Below are 18,684 nucleotides of genomic sequence, written 5' to 3'. Positions count from 1 at the left end.
AAACATAGGTACACACACATACATACATGAATGAGTGAGTGGGTATAAATAAGGAGCTGGCTTACATGGACCAATAGGCCTTCTGCAGTTTCCTTAATGCTAACATTTTTATGCTTATGATCACAGACTCGGTACACACATGATAAATACAGGTACTGTACTGTAATTTAGATTATATATTACTTACCTATCGAGCGACAATAGGCATCCTCTAGACGTTTGATGATCTCCTTCAAGGGAAGAGTCTTCTCACTCCCTCCAACAAAAGTTGACATGGGCAACTTAAATGATCGGTCCATATCAGACTCATCTGTTACATGCAAATCAAGCTGTTAAAATACAGTACATATTAAATAGACTTTGTATACTAGTATATAAGTATTGAAATTTTGGCTATTGGAAATTTTATAACAAATCTTTTAAGGTTCTGTAGAATTTCTTTATATAGTCAAGCTTTCTAATGAAGAGAATTGGGAGAGGCACTTAAATACTATCATCTATCCAATTAGGACATTTTCAAGTATTATAAATAATTCTGATATTTTCACATACTGGATCTAATTTCATTAACTACTAAACAAACTATTGTCCATTTTGTAGCTGGTTAAGTGCAGTGGAACCTGAATAATCCATACTAATTTGAGTCAGATCATTTCTAGACTTTAGATTTCATTCCCAAATTTATTTGGAAGTTTTAAAGGGTTTTCACCCAAAAATTACAGAACATATTTACACATACTGTACCAACAATAAATTTCTTATACCAAATTATAAAAATACATACAACAAACTATTTTGACATAGCTTACTGAATATAAACCCTATCCTGGGTAGAGTATTACAGTACTGTACAATACTAACCTAATAAACTAATTTATCAAATTCATACAAATTTGAGCTCCTGGGGCCCGATTCATGAAGCAGTTACACAAGCATTTACGAACCTGTACATCTTTTCTCAATCTTTGGCAGCTTTGTTTACAATTATTAAACAGTTAATGAACTCCAAAGCACCAGGAGGCTGTTCATAAAAATAACAACAGTTGATTGGGAGGCTTTCATGCATGTAAACTGTTTAATAAATGTAACCAAAGCCGTCAAAGACTGAGGAAAGATGTACACGTTCGTAAGTACTTGCGTAACTGCTTCGTGAATCTGGCCACTGGGCATTTATCCCTCAACATTTGGCACCCAAACTCTCCCATGGCACTCTTTAACAGCAACAGGCCAGTGCCAACATGAGACTCGTCTCCTAGCCTCACTCACTGGCTATGAATATACGGCTATTCATATAAATTTACCCTATTCCTTCTACCTGGTTTAGGCTACCTACTCTTCCTGACAGAAACCTTTATACAGTACATGTACTCAAAAATAATTAAATATTTAAAGAAAATTGGATTAATATCCTTGAGTAACAATGAACAAGCACAGGGTAAGATCAGATGATCGGAATATTTTATGTTGAGTATCGGCAGTACTGGGCCGATATTAAAAAAAAAAAAAAAAAAAAAAAAGTACCCTATACAAACTTATGTCCTGTACAAATGCCAAAATATTTCTTAATTATATTTTCAAATAACTTATTATCAAAGGCATAAAATAGTAAAAACCCAGTACAGTACTGAAGAAATATGATCTGCAAGAAATTACAAAATCGAATTAAAACATTTTGTAATGGATTTCTGTAAACTACTTTGGAATACAAATCCTCCTGAATTTTAAAGGGGTTATTTAACTTTGAGGTCCAGATTTTCAAAGTTCCACTATACTATAATCACATTAGTATTTTTGTAATATGCTTATTTTAAATTAAAACCAACAACTATTTATACTAAATTCACTTAAAATCACTACAGTCAACTATATGGTATTTGCACTTGTATGCTGCAACTCAATATTTTATCATTCTGATGTTGGGTAACATTACAGTATACAGGAAATGTCTGCTTATCTGGCCACCTAGATTATTTTCCAAGTTGACCACAGAAGCAATCTGATCTGGCAGCCTTTGTTGTCCTGATATTTTGTGACAAAAGTTCCTTCCTTTGGATTCTTTATGAAATACTGTATATGAAACATAATATATAGGCATGCTAGAGTTCTAATACAGTATATCAACAAAGGCTTGAAGAGAACATATTATAAAGACGTATTTAATGTTGACTATTGAAGAAAAAATCAAAACACACCGACAGCAAACTCGCCATTGACGAAATAGCCATTTAAATGAACATCAGAGAAGATGACAAAACTACCGGTACATCAATCCAAAATATTTTCTTCTAAAGAATGTACTATATCTCCTCTATTTTTGCTTTACTAATAATATACAGTAGCTGGAATGGGTTTGCTTTAATCAGCGAGTACGTGGAAGATGTGCGAGTTACACCATGTACAACACACAACAGTACACCACCTAGTAGGAGGACTGTATGATAGTGTTTAGAAACGATGTTAAACTAATGAGAAGGGTAAGGGCTGAAGAGAATTGCATGCTAATACAGGTAGGTCATTGGTATAGCTGCAGGTATGGCTGAACAAATGGCTAACGTTTTATCTGAAACTTGTCCAAAAACTAACAAAATATTTTATCTCAACAAATACAAAGAATAGCAATGAGGTTTGAGAGAAGAGGCAGTTGAAGGAATCAAGAAGAAAATGCCCGCAGCATGGCTGTAACACCAGTCTTGACACGGGTGAGACACTAAGTATTCAGGCACTGTCCCACCATTTATCTACACAGCCAAATATGGTATAGTATTGCATCCAATTGTACCATCGTACCTTCCCACCTCACAAAACATTCAATGTCCAAAAATATATCCTAATACTGTACAGCTCCTGTTAATATATATCCTAATACTGTACAGCTTCTATAAAAATATATCCTAATACTGTACAGCTCCTGTAAATATATCCTAATACTGTACAGCTCCCGTAAATATATATCCTAATACTGTACAGCTCCTGTAAATATATATCCTAATACTGTACAGCTCTTGTAAATATATCCTAATACTGTACAGCTCCCGTAAATATATATCCTAATACTGTACAGCTCCTGTAAATATACATCCTAATACTGTACAGCTCTTGTAAATATATATCCTAATACTGTACAGCTCCTGTAAATATATATCCTAATACTGTACAGCTCCTGTAAATATACATCCTAATACTGTACAGCTCCCGTAAATATATATCCTAATACTGTACAGCTCCTGTAAATATACATCCTAATACTGTACAGCTCTTGTAAATATACATCCTAATACTGTACAGCTCCTGTAAATATACATCCTTATACTGTACAGCTCCTGTAAATATACATCCTAATACTGTACAGCTCCTGTAAATATATATCCTAATACTGTACAGCTCCTGTAAATATACATCCTAATACTGTACAGCTCCTGTAAATATATATCCTAATACTGTACAGCTCCTGTAAATATATATCCTGATACTGTACAGCTCCTGTAAATATATATCCTAATACTGTACAGCTCCTGTAAATATACATCCTAATACTGTACAGCTCCTGTAAATATATATCCTAATACTGTACAGCTCCTGTAAATATATATCCTGATACTGTACAGCTCCTGTAAATATATATCCTAATACTGTACAGCTCCTGTAAATATACATCCTAATACTGTACAGCTCCTGTAAATATATATCCTAATACTGTACAGCTCCTGTAAATATATATCCTAATACTGTACAGGACTACCATTAGTCAAGCCAGGCTTGGGGGAGTAAAAGAACTCCCAGAACCCCATCAAGCAGGTTCACTAAACACACCAAGGAATGCAAAGTATTAGGGTACAGTAGTCAAGGTCATTTGCTAACTGAAAGTGTATTAGTTTGTCCTCAGAGGTACGAATATTGCATAGTTGAATATTGTATTTTGCAATAGAGAATTGTATTTTTCTGGCAAGAAATACACAATTAAAGAACTTATTACTTAGAAGTTTACATTTATCAGTTTCCTCTTCCTGCAGGTTTTCTGTAAAACTATTACTGTATACTAAAAAATACTGTACTCTTGATAAACAAATACTGTATACTGATCAATAAAATAAACAAAAATCATTTAAAATCAGAAATATTAAAATTTTCACCCAACAATTTTTTGTGAACAATCTACTCTTGAGAGTAGATAGAAAATATTTTGAACTGTTTTACAAGTACTAGTACCATAAAGTTGTCTTTATAACAGGAGCATTTGTGTTAATAAAAAGTTGTATCTAATGAAAACTAATTTTCAGTGTTACTTAAGAATACTGATCCATAAATTCTAAACCAGATTTACCTCGAACTTGGTTAGAAAAGTTATAGACACAGGGAAAAGGCCATAACAAATATTTATCTACGGCATCGTTAAATTTAAGTATCAAGCAAGAAAACTAATTACACGCGAGCATTATATCCTAACTGGCTCTTAATTAAGTCAGCTATATTACATTAGGCATCATGAACAGGTACTTGATATAATATTAATATACAGGTAACTAGAAAGACCTTTTCCCCCCATCCCATGAAATTGTAAATTTGGTAATGTATGAAAGGAAGTACACTATATCGTATGACAAAATTTCTTCTTTCACATATCCCTTTCCCATCCTAAAAATACCAACTACAGATATATAATTGCATTACATAAAAGAAAACAACTGAAGTAGTAATGTTTAATAATTACACCAGAAACAGTGGCACCTCGCTCGAATAGACTAACTGGAACCAGACTTTTGTGTTACCAAGGATTCTAGTAAACCAAGTTTTGCCAAGTATTGGAAAAAAAAAAATTCTATTCCCAAATGGCCAATGCAGCTTGGTGAAGCAAACACCATATTACAGTTTACCATTAGTCAGCTTATTCTCCCCTCTCCCCCCCAAGTATTCCAGTCCACTGTGACCTATTCTAGCAAGGTTCCACTGTTCAAATTGTAAATAAATAAGCGCCGCACAATTATGATAATTAACTATGTGCAATGCAATTACATACTGTACCAAGTATCTAAATGCTTATATGTACCACTTTCTCCATTCCATATTGTACAGAACATACCATGCAAACATTATGCACAAAAATACCATGCAAACATTACACAAAAATATACCATGCAATTACCATACACAAACATATACACAAATATACCAATCATCATACACAAATATACCAAGCAAACATCATACAAACATACCAAGCAATCACACACAAAGTTTTCAAACGTCACACAAAATTACCAAGCAAACCGTCGATAAAAAAAAAATGTGATAATTCATCACGTCTCAAGTAATATTCAAACAATGGAATAAATCATGAACATGAATATGTAAATACGTGTATAAATGTACGAGTATGTAATTATCCCGTGTGTATTTACAGGATAAAATCCACGCTTGTGGCAACCTGTCTTCCTAATAATCTTTATCATTTGATGCTTTGAGACTACTGATAGGTTTTGGTAGCCATCACCTCACTTAAGACTGCTCCAACTTACTAGAACTCTGGCTGCAAAAAGATAACTTTCATATTTGTTCAGCACCTTTGTTTCCTTAGGTTGAGTCTATGGTTCTTGAAGCTGCAGATTTAAAATATGCCTCCATGTCAGCTGTGTCAATTCCTTGCATGTGTGTGCATGCATGTGAAAGCAAAGAGTGCATGTGGTGTTTCTTGTTTAAATGTACATAAAGCTATAATTTTTAATCAAGACTTAGTATATTCATAATATACTATTGCTCATGACAGACTTCACAAACATTACACGAGAAGTGGGGGGAAAAAAAATTCAGCAAAAGATGTATGGAGCAATAATCGAGCATGTGGCATAGCAGGATGTCATCGCAACACTGACACACTATCCTGTCATCTCTTGGACAGATACCTTTATCAGCTAGTCTGTGTGAAACCAGAATCCCCCCATCCCCCTCAGCTAAGTAAGTAATTATCAAAAGAAGGCACCAAACCGGGAAGGCTATGTAGCACCATCAAATGCGCAAAATAATCAGAGGGCGCTAAATATCACCAAGGATTCCCCGCAGCCAAGTACTGTATTCCCAAGGGCAATTGACAAAAATGTGCTGTATCATTTTAGGTGGAAAGATAATAAAGACCAAAATTTTGTTGATAAAAATGTAGACAAGCCTCAAGGCAAGAATGACCAATTTGTAGATTGTGTTTTGCTTCCATAGGCTATATTAATTATTACATTAAACTGATAAAAGGGATAAATATGGAAAAGGGGGCCATGGTTAGATGGAACATATACAATTTACTTTAAAGGTAGAGAGATTACACCCTTTCTCCCTTAGACACTAATAAATGAAAGATAATAAGTTCAAAGTTTATAGGAAAGGCACCTATATTAAACCTCATTCATCTTTACTCTCACTATCATAATACAACAAACTGTGGTACAGTAAATGTCTTGAAGACAAGTTCCAATATATCACTATTGTTTTCCTAAACCTTACATGTTATACCCTTCATTAAGGCATGAAGAAAGTGCACAACTAAGATAACCAATACTAACAAAACAAACCAAAGCAAATGTCTTCCAACATGACAGCCAATACCACCCATAATAATGGTAATATAGCACAAACTGTGCAAAATATATCCACTACAATCCAAACCCCATGCCAGCAGCAGAACTAGCAACAGCATTATCACAACAGCAGAGGGCATATGTTACAACCTTGTAACAATTTTAAATTAGTATGGGTAGCTCAAACATTCACAAACTAAGATGTAAGTATTTACACTTAAGTCTGCCTGCTCTGTTTAAAATACCAACAATGATTGTGACTCGCACATGAACCTGTAGCAGCACCCTGAACTTCTGTTATGTCACGCACGTCTTCAAAAAGAAAAAAAAAAAAAAAAGAGGTTGAGGAGAAAAATACAATAAGAACAGGAGGGGGCAAGGAACATGAAGGAGGGAGAGGAGAGGAGTCAGATTAGTTAAGTTATAATGCAACAGGTACAACAGGGCTTGTAAGTTAGGTATAAAAAGCTAGGTCTCACTGCCCCATAGTAACTGCAAAGACAGGAGATAAGGGAGGGAGGGAGGGAGGGGAGATATACAAGGAAATATAGGTATAGGCAAGGAGTTATAGGATGACACGTGAAAATGGTGGAGTAAGAAGAGAGAGGTAAGAAGAGAGAGGAAAGAGGAGAGAGAGAGAGAAAAAAAAAAAAAAAAAAAAAAAAAAAAAAAAGAGGGAGAAGGATGATGAAATTATGAGATCATTGATAGTTTCTACAGAAAAATACACTACACACCAAAAACTTTAAATAAAACCATGCACTAGATTAGTCCTTCACTTCACAAACAGCTCATAACAATGTTAAAACAAATTTATTAAATTATATTAAACTTAAATTATAAAATGTGATTTAAAAATGTTGGTACAGAAGTCAATGCTAGGTAAGCACCAAAAGATGAAAAACTAAAAACTAAAAACTCGTACTACAGATATAAAAGTATTGTATACCATTATGGCCAATCAAGCTGCATTACCTTATGATTTTGGGTTAATGATAAACCTCAATCCTTTTTAACAATAATAAGGTTAAGTTACAAAGTCTACACAATCTCATCGAGCAAAATCAAGTAGGCAATTTTGCACCTGAACAAATCCACAAGGGATTTGAACCCGAGTCCGAGAGCATCCCAGACGCTGCCTTATATGCTCTCGGACGCAGGTTCGAATCCTCGTTACAGCTCTTGTGGATCTGTTCATTTGATGCATCACGCAATTGTGATTTGTGTGTGTAATTTTGCAGCCGTTTCTTTCTTGTCTGTCAGCATCTCTTAGTGCCTGCAAAGCACACCACACTGCCTGTACACTTTCTTCATCATCCAGTTACAAGGCTGCTGCTTCTGCACATTAAACACCAATCCTCTATTATTCACTTTGAGATTAAAATTCTTGTATTTTTATGCACAATTCATCGGTACAGTACTGTACTGTAAAATTTTAATCTTCCAGGCATTTCTTCACTCTGGCTCCAGTAACAGGAGGCCCCCATCACTAAATATGAAGAACTCTCCACATGGAGAATGGAGCTGCCATGTTAGTAGCAGATGATCCTGAAGGATTTGCAGGTATGACTTTTCTCACTCCTTTCAAAGGTTTGGATATGTTCCCAGGATGAAAATGTACTAAAAATGCTAACTTATCTTGGGGTGTATCATCTTTAAATCATATCGTTAAATTAAATCTTGAACCGAAATGTTCACATGTATTCAAAGAGGATTCCCTTATGTTGCCAACACATGTGAGCGATGTGCCTAGGAATATGACAGACCCATCAGCCTCATGCCAGTCCTTGCATTAAAATTTAATTTATCCTGGCTGTTTTAATGGGATTTGTCCAACAACCTGCAGGCACACAAATTATGACCTCACATGTCTACTGATTGTGCAATATGTGCACTCCTGCAACCTGCCCAACTATCCACAAATTCACTATAATTACCTAAGTGTAGTTACAGGATGAGAGCTACGCTTGTGGTGTCCCGTCTACCCAGCACTCTGTCGTATAATGCTTTGAAACTACTGATGGTTTTGGCCTCCACCATCACCACCTCACTTAGCTTGGGATGTGGATACGGAAAAATCCATGGGATACCACCTATCAGGACAATTATGGAAGAGGGGAGGACAGGGGGAAGGCAAAGTGGAAGTGGACAGAGTACCTCGCTCCCTCTTTTCAACAAGAGAACGTGATCTGAAAGTAAAATTGTGTTTGTCTATGTTGGTGCAGACTCCGTTTCCCCTTGTGCCCAATCCTGGACACAAATACCCATCCATACATGGTGACATCTCATGGGCAGCACCTCCATAGCAGGTTTGAAGGGGAAGCCGAAGTCACCCTCGACACACCAAAAAGAGCAGGCAAATGAGGTGTTTGCTATGCTGAAGGATTGCTTGAAAGTGAATCAAACATTTTTTATGCAACTCACTAATGAGAGATGCCAGATGTGTCTGAATGCATCCTCTCAAGTTGAATGTACTATACTGTGATGCACATTCAAATCAGAATAAAGCAAATATTAATGGTCAATAAAACCTTATATAGTACACAGCCTTACTAAAAGAATGATTTACTCTACACTACAACAGTAAAATATTTCTTCTTAATGACTACTGCCTAGAAATAAACTATCAATAGCAGAAAAGGCCATGCACCTAGCAGAAAGGGCCATGCACCTAGCAGAAAGGGCCATGCACCTAGCAGAAAGGGCCATGCACCTAGCAGAAAGGGCCATGCACCTAGCAGAAAGGGCCATGCACCTAGCTAGTAGTGGAAAGCACCAATATTAAGAGTGCAAATCAATAATGTAGTCACTAAACTAGATTAATGTCTAGACTATAGGAAGAACAAATATGAATGTTTTTTTTTTATAATAAACACTCCAGAGTCGAAATTTTAACATACTGTACTACTTTCCACAATAGCTGTAACAGACCCAATATGTTGACAAAAAGCAAACAAACTATCACACTATCAAATGTGATGACATGTGTATCACATCACAAATATCCATAAGGTTGAATTGAAGAATGTTGCACACAAGAGCCTACCTATTAGTGACTATGTAGAGTTAAAGGGGAGCAATAAGTGGACCTTTATGTCCTGGCTCTTAGCCTTTTTTATGTGGTGCACATCTTTTGAAACCCAAATTCTGTCAAATCTTAAAATTGTGGACAGAAAAACAATTATCGAAAAAGTGCCAAGCTAGAACAACTAAATAGTACAGTATAGCACCGTTTCACAGAATATTCAAGAAGTTCTAGGTATTCATGATGCCAATACGAGAGCAGAAATATACGAGATAAATTATATATAAAAAAAGGCAGACTTGCCATGGTTTTATAGAGGGACAACAAATCGACTCAAAGGACTAGTGGGCAAGCATAACCTCCGATCTTGAAAAATCAAAATATCCTATGAGGAGTGACTCGGTAGATTAATACAGGTCTGACAGTAAGGAACAAGTTACTTGTTACATGAAGTGCCCATAAGCAAATCTTGCATGGCCAATATGTAACCTAGCCAAAGATGTTCACCACTTCATGTTTCAATGATGAAGTCCATGGGGGTAAGATATTTAATAGTAGAGTACCTAACATTTCATTCATAATAACTAACCACATTTCTTCAGAGGTTGCAGATCATGTTATGAATGACCGGCTAGAAATCTGAATAAACAATTCACTTTAGAGATAGGACAGATACAAAGATTGTCGTTTAGAAATGTGCATTTATGATGTCACAGGAGGCAAGTTGATCAGACCACACACTAGAAGGTGAAGGGACGACGATGGTTCGGTCCATACTGTAGTGGAATGCACTGCACTGCCGCAGCATGCACAAAACGTAACATGTACGATCACAAGGTGTGCATCGTGTAATCGTTTTTGAACAAAATATATATAGTTACTACTACAGCTTCGAATTCCCTGGCTTGTATCAGCAAGTACCAATTTTTACCTTTTTTTTTTTACCTAATACAGTTGTACAAGATGTGTAAATGAAAATACTGTTAATTGGAATCTCATAAAAAACCAGCTGGAAATAAAGTATTGATATATATGATATAAAAAAAAACTACAGTGTGCCTTCAAAAATTTCAATCACATCATTACAGACCTATTCCAGATTTCTTAATCCAGATTTCAGAATAATGACCATATTTTGCCAATACTGTACTGTATCTTGCCAAGAATTTTAAAGATATTTCTTGGATCAAATGATACTCATTTCATCATATTCAAAAATACAATGCAATTAATTTAAGTGCATATAAATAATTATGCACAAAAAGTTAATTTGGTCATTTAACTTTTTTTTTTTTTAACAGACAGCAAAATAGAGTCAAGTGTTAAACTTCTGCAGTCATCCTGAACTGACCTTAAAATTATCAATACAGACTAACTTCACTACTAACAGCCAGCCCCAGGCTATAATGCTTCATAAATAATTGGGAAAGAGCATCATTCAATGCACAATGAAATCGTATGTGATATAATAAGACCATTTCTTTTAGCATCATCCAAATCCTAATGCCTAGAAGCTCTCAAAGTTTTGGTCCCTTATCTATCCAACAACTATTTTAATGAAAACTATATAATCTGCTTCCATCCATTTTGTGTGGGAAATAGTACTAGCATTAATGCCATATTCCAATGCCAGCCGCTCGCCTCCCTAGTCACAATCGCGTTTTTCCAACAACTCGGCCTACTTATCTACTGTAATGAAGCAGCTCTTGCCCTTGTCTGACGTAACCATGCTAAACTTGCCACACCACACCACTTCAACTCAGTACATCACACCCTCTCAAAGTATATCTGGACATTTGTACCTCATAAAACCCATCACAAAGCAATCTGTCTGTACAATTAATAGTACAGTATAGGCTTAGTAAATAACGTGATATAAAAACATTTTGAATATTTACAAAAAAAAAAAAAAATTAGCCAAGTAAAAAACATGTTTTGATGGAAATTACATTGTCATGAAACAATGATCCAGTTTCAACCCATTAAACTCTATAATTGAAAAAATTTGAGAAACCCAGAATTTGTGGAGGAATCTGGTAAACAAAGGTCCAGATTTTTGAAGGTACACTGTACATCTACTTACAATCAAAACTTTGTAAAAAAAAAAAAAAAAAAAAAAAAAAAAAGATACAAGCCAAGATTGGGAAGTATAAAAATCTTGACTAAGTCTATATCTATAACTTTATAACACATTTAAGACTCAGCAGGGCTGTAATCAAGTAAGATTTCTATAAATATTTCAAGAAAACATCCAATGACTTCTGGCTTTGTTTTCAAAAAATCAATTACACAAGATTAAAATCAGCAGAAAAATATTATAACATTACACAAGACAGCACCATAGTTACATACATTTCAAGGTACTAACATTACTTTTTAATCAAATTTTACACAAAACAAAGCAGAACAAGATTATTAGCAAACATTGTGCATCTTACACGTGAATCAGAGCAAACCCCAACTGGAACTTGTCCCTGAATAATACCTACTGAATTTCAAGCTTGGCTGAGCATCCATAATTAATGAGCAAACTTACTGAACTGATTCATATAATTGCGGACGACAAGTTCCCTGCTCTCGCTGGAATCCACAGTGTTGATACCGAGAGGGTCTATCTTAGCAATGCTGTGACCACGAATCTGTTGAGGAGATCAGCCAGTCATCCCCCACACCATCCACATTTGACAAGGTTGCACAACAAGTTTCCATGGGACAAGTTACCAACTTAATGCTAACAACCAACTTTGTTTAAGGTTACAGTGCTCTATCTCTACACTCGCAATCTGATGTAATATTTTGTCCCCATACACTATGTTGTGAAGAGAAAGGACTAGTTAGGGAATGCTACATCAATTATTCACAAAGTTACTGACAAACACACAGAAATGTCTAAAATGTGTTGTCACTAGGACATTAAATCCCCACTACATCAGTTTGAGATGTAAAAAGAGTAGACAATGTAAATAGAATAACAATATTTGAAAATACATGTACTGTTTCCTTTAAGTAATCTGCCAGCAGATTATGATACCAGCACCACCTAATGGATACCTGCGACTAGATATTAATTAGAGAATAGGTAACATGTTTAGGAAAAAGAACAAATACGCAAGTTGAAATATTCTGTTAAACCAAAAGAAATTCTACTACTGAGCAATACATTATATAAGCAACAATCTTCTTAAACTTTGCAAGCAAGCATGTTAAACTTAAAAAAAAAAAAAAAAAACGTTATATAAGCAAAGATTTTCAGAGAAAAGTTAAGCTGTCAACCATTAACCCATTAAAATGCTTTATACAGTATATACACTGTATTTCCATATACATATAACTTGCCTACAATACAAGTTAACCATTATGTCATGCCCTTAACTAGATAGAAAATTGTTTAAACAGAATACTGTACTAGTCTTGCTACAAGCATTTTTATTAAAGGCTTCACGATAGCATAGCTTGTAAGCAGAAATATTTTACCTTCAAAACTTATTATTTCTAAAATTTAATTTCCACTGCTTAAGTCACTGGCTTTTTAATTTTTGAACCCGACTATATATCACACACATTTAGGATTTAGGAAATTACTGGCGGAAAGTATATCCAACATCTTAAAGACGACGCAGAAAGGATATCAAGGATATTTTATGCACACACTTAATAAAATCAAGGCAAGACAGTGATAAGAATAATTAGCTGCCATTTCTCAATACCGTACCTGCAACACTTATCTTACAAATATTGACATTTTTAAATACTTCTGAGATGGCACAATCTGGTGTGTGTGTAGTAGTTAATTATTTTTGTTTATAAAGGCAACAGCAAGCCAGAATACTTCTGTGCTTACAGACTTAATTCCATCAGTATTTTATTTACCCGAGGAGAAATTCTGTAGAACTCTACAGAATAACAATATGAGGTTAAGTTACAAATGGTTGAACTTCGTCATAACTTCACATTACTGTAATTTAAACTCCCCTTACAAGTGGCCCAAATTTAAACAAGATAAAAAAAAAATTTACAATGCTGATCTCTCATTGATAGTCAAACCCTCAATAATAAGCACATTCTCTCATTTGTCAACACTCAAAACCCACACACATACAGTAATCTAAACATACCACTAATCCGTTTCCACATGACTGACCAGGGTCCCGTGATATCAAGAATGTCAAAGTTGTGGAAAATCTGGAACCCAGACCCATGCTTGCCATCTAGAGCTTTCGTCCAGAATTGTGTAAAATATATTGTACCCAAATAACCAAATCAGTCCTCAACGAAACAAAAATATTCCTCAGAAATGGAATTATGCAGCGAGATGAAATTCAAACACACAAGTAAACTTTCATACTAATACTGTAACTTTGTTGATAAAAAACTGGGCGAGGAAAAGAAACTGGGAGAGAAGAGTAATTTTGTAAGCAGTCAATTCGTAAATGTACTATGAACAAATTTATACCCGACAAAATGTCATATGTACCCATTGAAAAGAAATGGGGGAAACAAACAGTAGAAGAGTTCTCCTGTGAACAACCTAGGAGAAACAGAATTATAATTGCCTACAGCATCTTAAATATTTGGTGAGCTGTGTGCACATGTTCAACTCTCCTCACTGACAAAGTCAAGCAATTAATAGTAAAGTACAGTGCTATATATTAAGAGCAATTAACATGACAAGGTGCAACTTTTTAAACCTGGAACTTCACGAACATGATTTCAAAGACAAGCTAAGAAAAGGGTGCAGAAAAAACATAGAAACGTTCTCTTTTTGTAAACAGTTGTAGAACGCCGGAATAAGTGAGAAGGCGGTGGATGCCAAAACCATCAGTACTTTCAAAACATTATACGAGAGATTATGTGGGAAGACAGGACTCCAAGAACATAGCTCTCATCCTGTAATTACACTTGTATAATTACACTTTAGTAATCTTTGTAAAGGTCAAAACCTTGCTGCTGCCCGAGAACTCTTGGGGAGATATAGACAAAATCTTGGACCCGACACACAACCAGCAAAAAATTCCAGCAAGCCCAAACAAGGAAACAGTGACCAAAAACCATGCATTGCATATAGTGTATACGTTTCTCCACAAGACCCTTTTACCACAAACCTTTCACTCTTTCCAGCTCTCTCACCCTCCTACCACCCTTTTCATTCATATACTGTTCCATTTCACTCTTACAATACATTGGTTGCACTTTTCACATGCATTCCAAGCCTTTTTATGTGCATGTAAATAACATTATGAACAGCTCCAATACTAAAAATGTATATTATCTAGCAAATTCAACATTCACAATGATACTGACATTATATAGCAAGTTCAAAAATAGTTACCTCTGCCCTGACTTGCAGGACAACTAGCTACATGGTTAGATCATGTCTATTATAAGATATTTGTAATAAGTTGCATCTTAACTCCAATTCCTTAAATAATTGCAAAAACTGCACAATCTTCAACATGAGAATGCTTACATATATGCAGGTGTGTATGTGCACTTATGAGCATAAACTTCCAAAAGCAAGGAGGTGGAGTAGAGGGGGGGGGGGGGGAGTCTATATAAATTTACCAGCTTGTAAGGCAAGAAGGATCTAGCAGGATACAAATATAAACAAATAATCCCACCACCTCTACACATCCAGTACAATAATCACCATTAAGTACATATTGCTTTCAATAATACTGTAGTGGTATAAACTTTAGTGCAAGTTCTTGCTACTTAAGTCTACAAATTAATTAATACTGCACTTCAATATTGTATTTTAATGGAAAACCTCTCACATACAAACAAAAATGCACACACATATACACACGCATACAATTAAATCCAAATGGATAGAATACCTGGAGAGAAATAGTGTAACAGACAGACAGACAATATGGCTTTTGGGCAGGAAGATCCCGTATAATAAATGTACTTAAATTTTTATGAAAGAGCCAGATAGATTCTACAGGAGAGAGAGATGGTTGGATTGACTATCTGAATCTAATAAAAATCATGCTTGAAAGTCCCACACAAGAGGATGTTTTGGAAACAAACATGCTAGAGGGAAGACTGCTAACATGGATGAAAAATATTCTAACTGCTAAAAAGATGAGAGTGGTAATCAGAGACAACGTATCTGACTGGAGGAGTATTGCTGGCGAAATACCACAGGGTTCAGTTCTTGAACCAGTAATGTTTATCGTCTATATAAGCAATCTACCAGAAGAAATACTGAATTCTATGAACATGTTTGCTGATGATGCTAAGCTATTAGGGAAGATAAGAGACTTGAATGACTGTCATGCCCTTCAAAATTATTTGGACTAAAGTGTATAGAGCAACACTTGATAAATGTAATTTAATATAAATGCCCCACATTATGGCATGTGGGATAGGAGAAAATAGGCCATATACAACTTATGAATTAGGCCATATACAACTTATGAATTTTTGTACGTGGAAAGGCATTAAAGAACTTTGACAAAGTACTAGGAGTGGCTCTGAATAGAAGACCGTTTCCAAAGGACCACATGAAGGACATTGGGTGAGGAGCATATACTACACTTTCCAACTTTAGAATCAAATACATGGAGGGTAAAATATTAAAAGAAATTTTTTACAACTTTCATAGAAGCAAAATTTAAATATGCAGCGGTTGTATGATCCCCATATCTAAAAAAGAATTGGAAAAGACATGTTACAAAAGGGCTTCTGGAACTGGAAGAAAAAAAAAAAACCTAAAGACAAGAAAGATGCACATAATCACTACACTACACACAACAGTACCAATAACAAAGTACTGACAAGAGGAATTCTTGAAGCTTGCAACTTTAAGAACAAGAGATCATAAATTCAAGCCAAGAAACATAGGTGCCCCAAAAATATTAGAAAGTTCTCTTTTACAAACAGTGGTAGTGTTTAATCTTCTCACCAGGAGTGAGGTGGTGCTGGAGGCCAAAATCATCAGTCATTTCAAAGCATCATATGACAGCACTGGGAAAATGGGACACCGTGTGTGTGTGTGTAGTTCTCATCCTGTTACTCGGTTATGTCATCACTAGGGTAATTACTCAAGCATACACATGCACAGACAAACACATACATGCCCACTCTCAAGCACATGCACGCGCACATAAGCAAACAAATTTCAAACATTCACACGTATACACATGCACAAAATATTAGCTAAGAACTAGATTTTTATTTGTGAAAGAAGACCTTCATTGAATGAAAACAGCTTAAAAAAATTATTATTTTGCTATGAATAAGATTGTGAAATGGGAACAGGGGTTAAAGAAAAAGTTATGGAGAAAGGTAAAAACTATCCAGCCAAGTTCAGTTTCATTATATCTTCCTTAACCTTACTGGTACAGTTAGCTATTTACTCCTCAAAAATCATACCAAGTGACTCATAATAGTTCCGCACTACAACTCTGCTGGGCAACGTAGATGGAGGCCGTTCTGCTAATGCTTCCCGATCAATGCCAAGAGGATCCAACGCAGCAATCAAATGACCACGTGCCTGTTATTTTATGTGTACACAAACATGCCTCATGTTAGTTTCCATACTCTAATTAAACAGGACCCAACTATTTAGTGCACACATGACTAGTGCCCATTCGGGTGTGCATTTAATTTCCAGGGTATAGTACTCGCTGACTTAACCTCAATCTGTAAAGTAGCCTCTTGATACTCTTTGAAAATTATTTAATATTAATCTACAAAATAATTATAACACTACAAAGGAACTTTAAACACCATCATCATGCACAGAATATTTACAACTAAAATATAATCTAAATTTTCTTCATGATCTGCAAGTAATCATTATTAAATATAGATTACAAACCAAAATACACAGACTACATTAAACAGATTAATCATTAGTATTGTAAGAAACATAATTGTATATTAAATATTTATTACATTGCAAAATAATAGGTTTTTTTTTTGTTTTTGTGGATACAGTACAGGAGCATACGACTTCAGACTTGTTAGCAGGCTGAGAGCTTTCCTTTCCCATAGCTCATAGTAAGCCTTACTCACTAGCTTTCCTTGGAACATGACCCGCCAATCAGTTAACCAGATACCTAATTACTGCTGGGTGAACATTATTTATGCCAACCATTTAGGATTGGCATCCGGTCAACTCTTCTCGGCCAGGATAAAAAGACCTGTGGGTGTGTACATGTAATTACCCAAGTGTAATTACAGGATAAGAGATACAATCGTTATGTCCCGTCTTCCCAACACACTGTCATATATGCTTTGAAATTAATGTGTACATGTTTGTGTACATGCACATGCATTCACGAGTGCATGTATCTATATCCATCACACTATACCTCTCTCTCGTATTATATAATTTATATATCTACATCCCATCTCTACAGCATCTCCCTACATCCCATCTCTCTCTACACCTAATATAAAAATAATGCATTGTGTTGGGGAACAGGCAGTCAGAGTGCCACAACCAGTACAGAATATTATTCATATACTCGATCCTTGTGTACTCTCACACTCAACACGACTCAATCTTTCCAGCTACCACCACCTCTCAAATTCACTTAAATACAATAATCTACCTACACCCACACATTAAACGTACTCCACACCATCCCAGTATACTTTCCTCAATATTGCAGATATTTGACTTTTAGGCTTTACTTCTGTCCATAACAATTCTACCTATTGTACTATGAAACATGCTTCTCATTATCCATTTCTAATAGTTTAATTCTTGCTTTGTTTATGTTCATATCACACCATATTACTTCCAAATACAAGGATCAGCACTACTTAAATATAACTAAACTATACCTAATTATATCTAACTTGTGACATGACCAGAAAATTGACAATTTCCATATTCAGTAGTTATCTCCCAATTTCTTCAATGATCCAAATAACCCATCTGTTTTCTAGAAGCATAATGCACGTTATCTTTTGCAATAGCAAAATACAGTACAGTACTGTAATGTATATTATGACTATTCAAGTAACAGTAACAACTATTCTCAGAAATAACAGTAATAGCTAATATAGTGAGAACTTTAAAAGAATTAAGAAATAATCAAATTATTCCCTACGCTCCTCTCTACTCTCCCTTTACTCATT

At 35.2% G+C, this 18,684-nt stretch overlaps 1 protein-coding gene across 11 annotated transcripts in view; it reads right to left on the bottom strand.

Moving 5' to 3' along the window:
• Ogdh (oxoglutarate dehydrogenase Nc73EF) overlaps positions 1-18,684 on the bottom strand; it is a 59,474-nt gene that overhangs the window by 30,313 nt on the left and 10,477 nt on the right. For 6 of the 11 annotated variants that reach the window (XM_069334621.1, XM_069334626.1, XM_045743521.2 and 3 more), the window contains exons 4-5: positions 16,966-17,086; positions 188-310 (exon numbers count right to left, since the gene is read on the bottom strand). In XM_069334621.1, coding sequence (XP_069190722.1) covers positions 188-310; positions 16,966-17,086 — 244 coding nt within the window. Of the gene's footprint in view, positions 1-187; positions 311-12,121; positions 12,225-16,965; positions 17,087-18,684 lie in introns of all 11 variants that reach the window. The other 5 variants (XM_069334622.1, XM_069334623.1, XM_069334627.1 and 2 more) reach the window with 2 other exon arrangements.

The sequence above is a fragment of the Procambarus clarkii genome, chromosome 31, assembly GCF_040958095.1.
Source record: "Procambarus clarkii isolate CNS0578487 chromosome 31, FALCON_Pclarkii_2.0, whole genome shotgun sequence".
Classification (NCBI taxonomy): domain Eukaryota; kingdom Metazoa; phylum Arthropoda; class Malacostraca; order Decapoda; family Cambaridae; genus Procambarus; species Procambarus clarkii.
The sequence above is the reverse complement of the archived record's forward strand: the minus strand, read 5'-3'. Positions and strand labels throughout refer to the sequence as shown.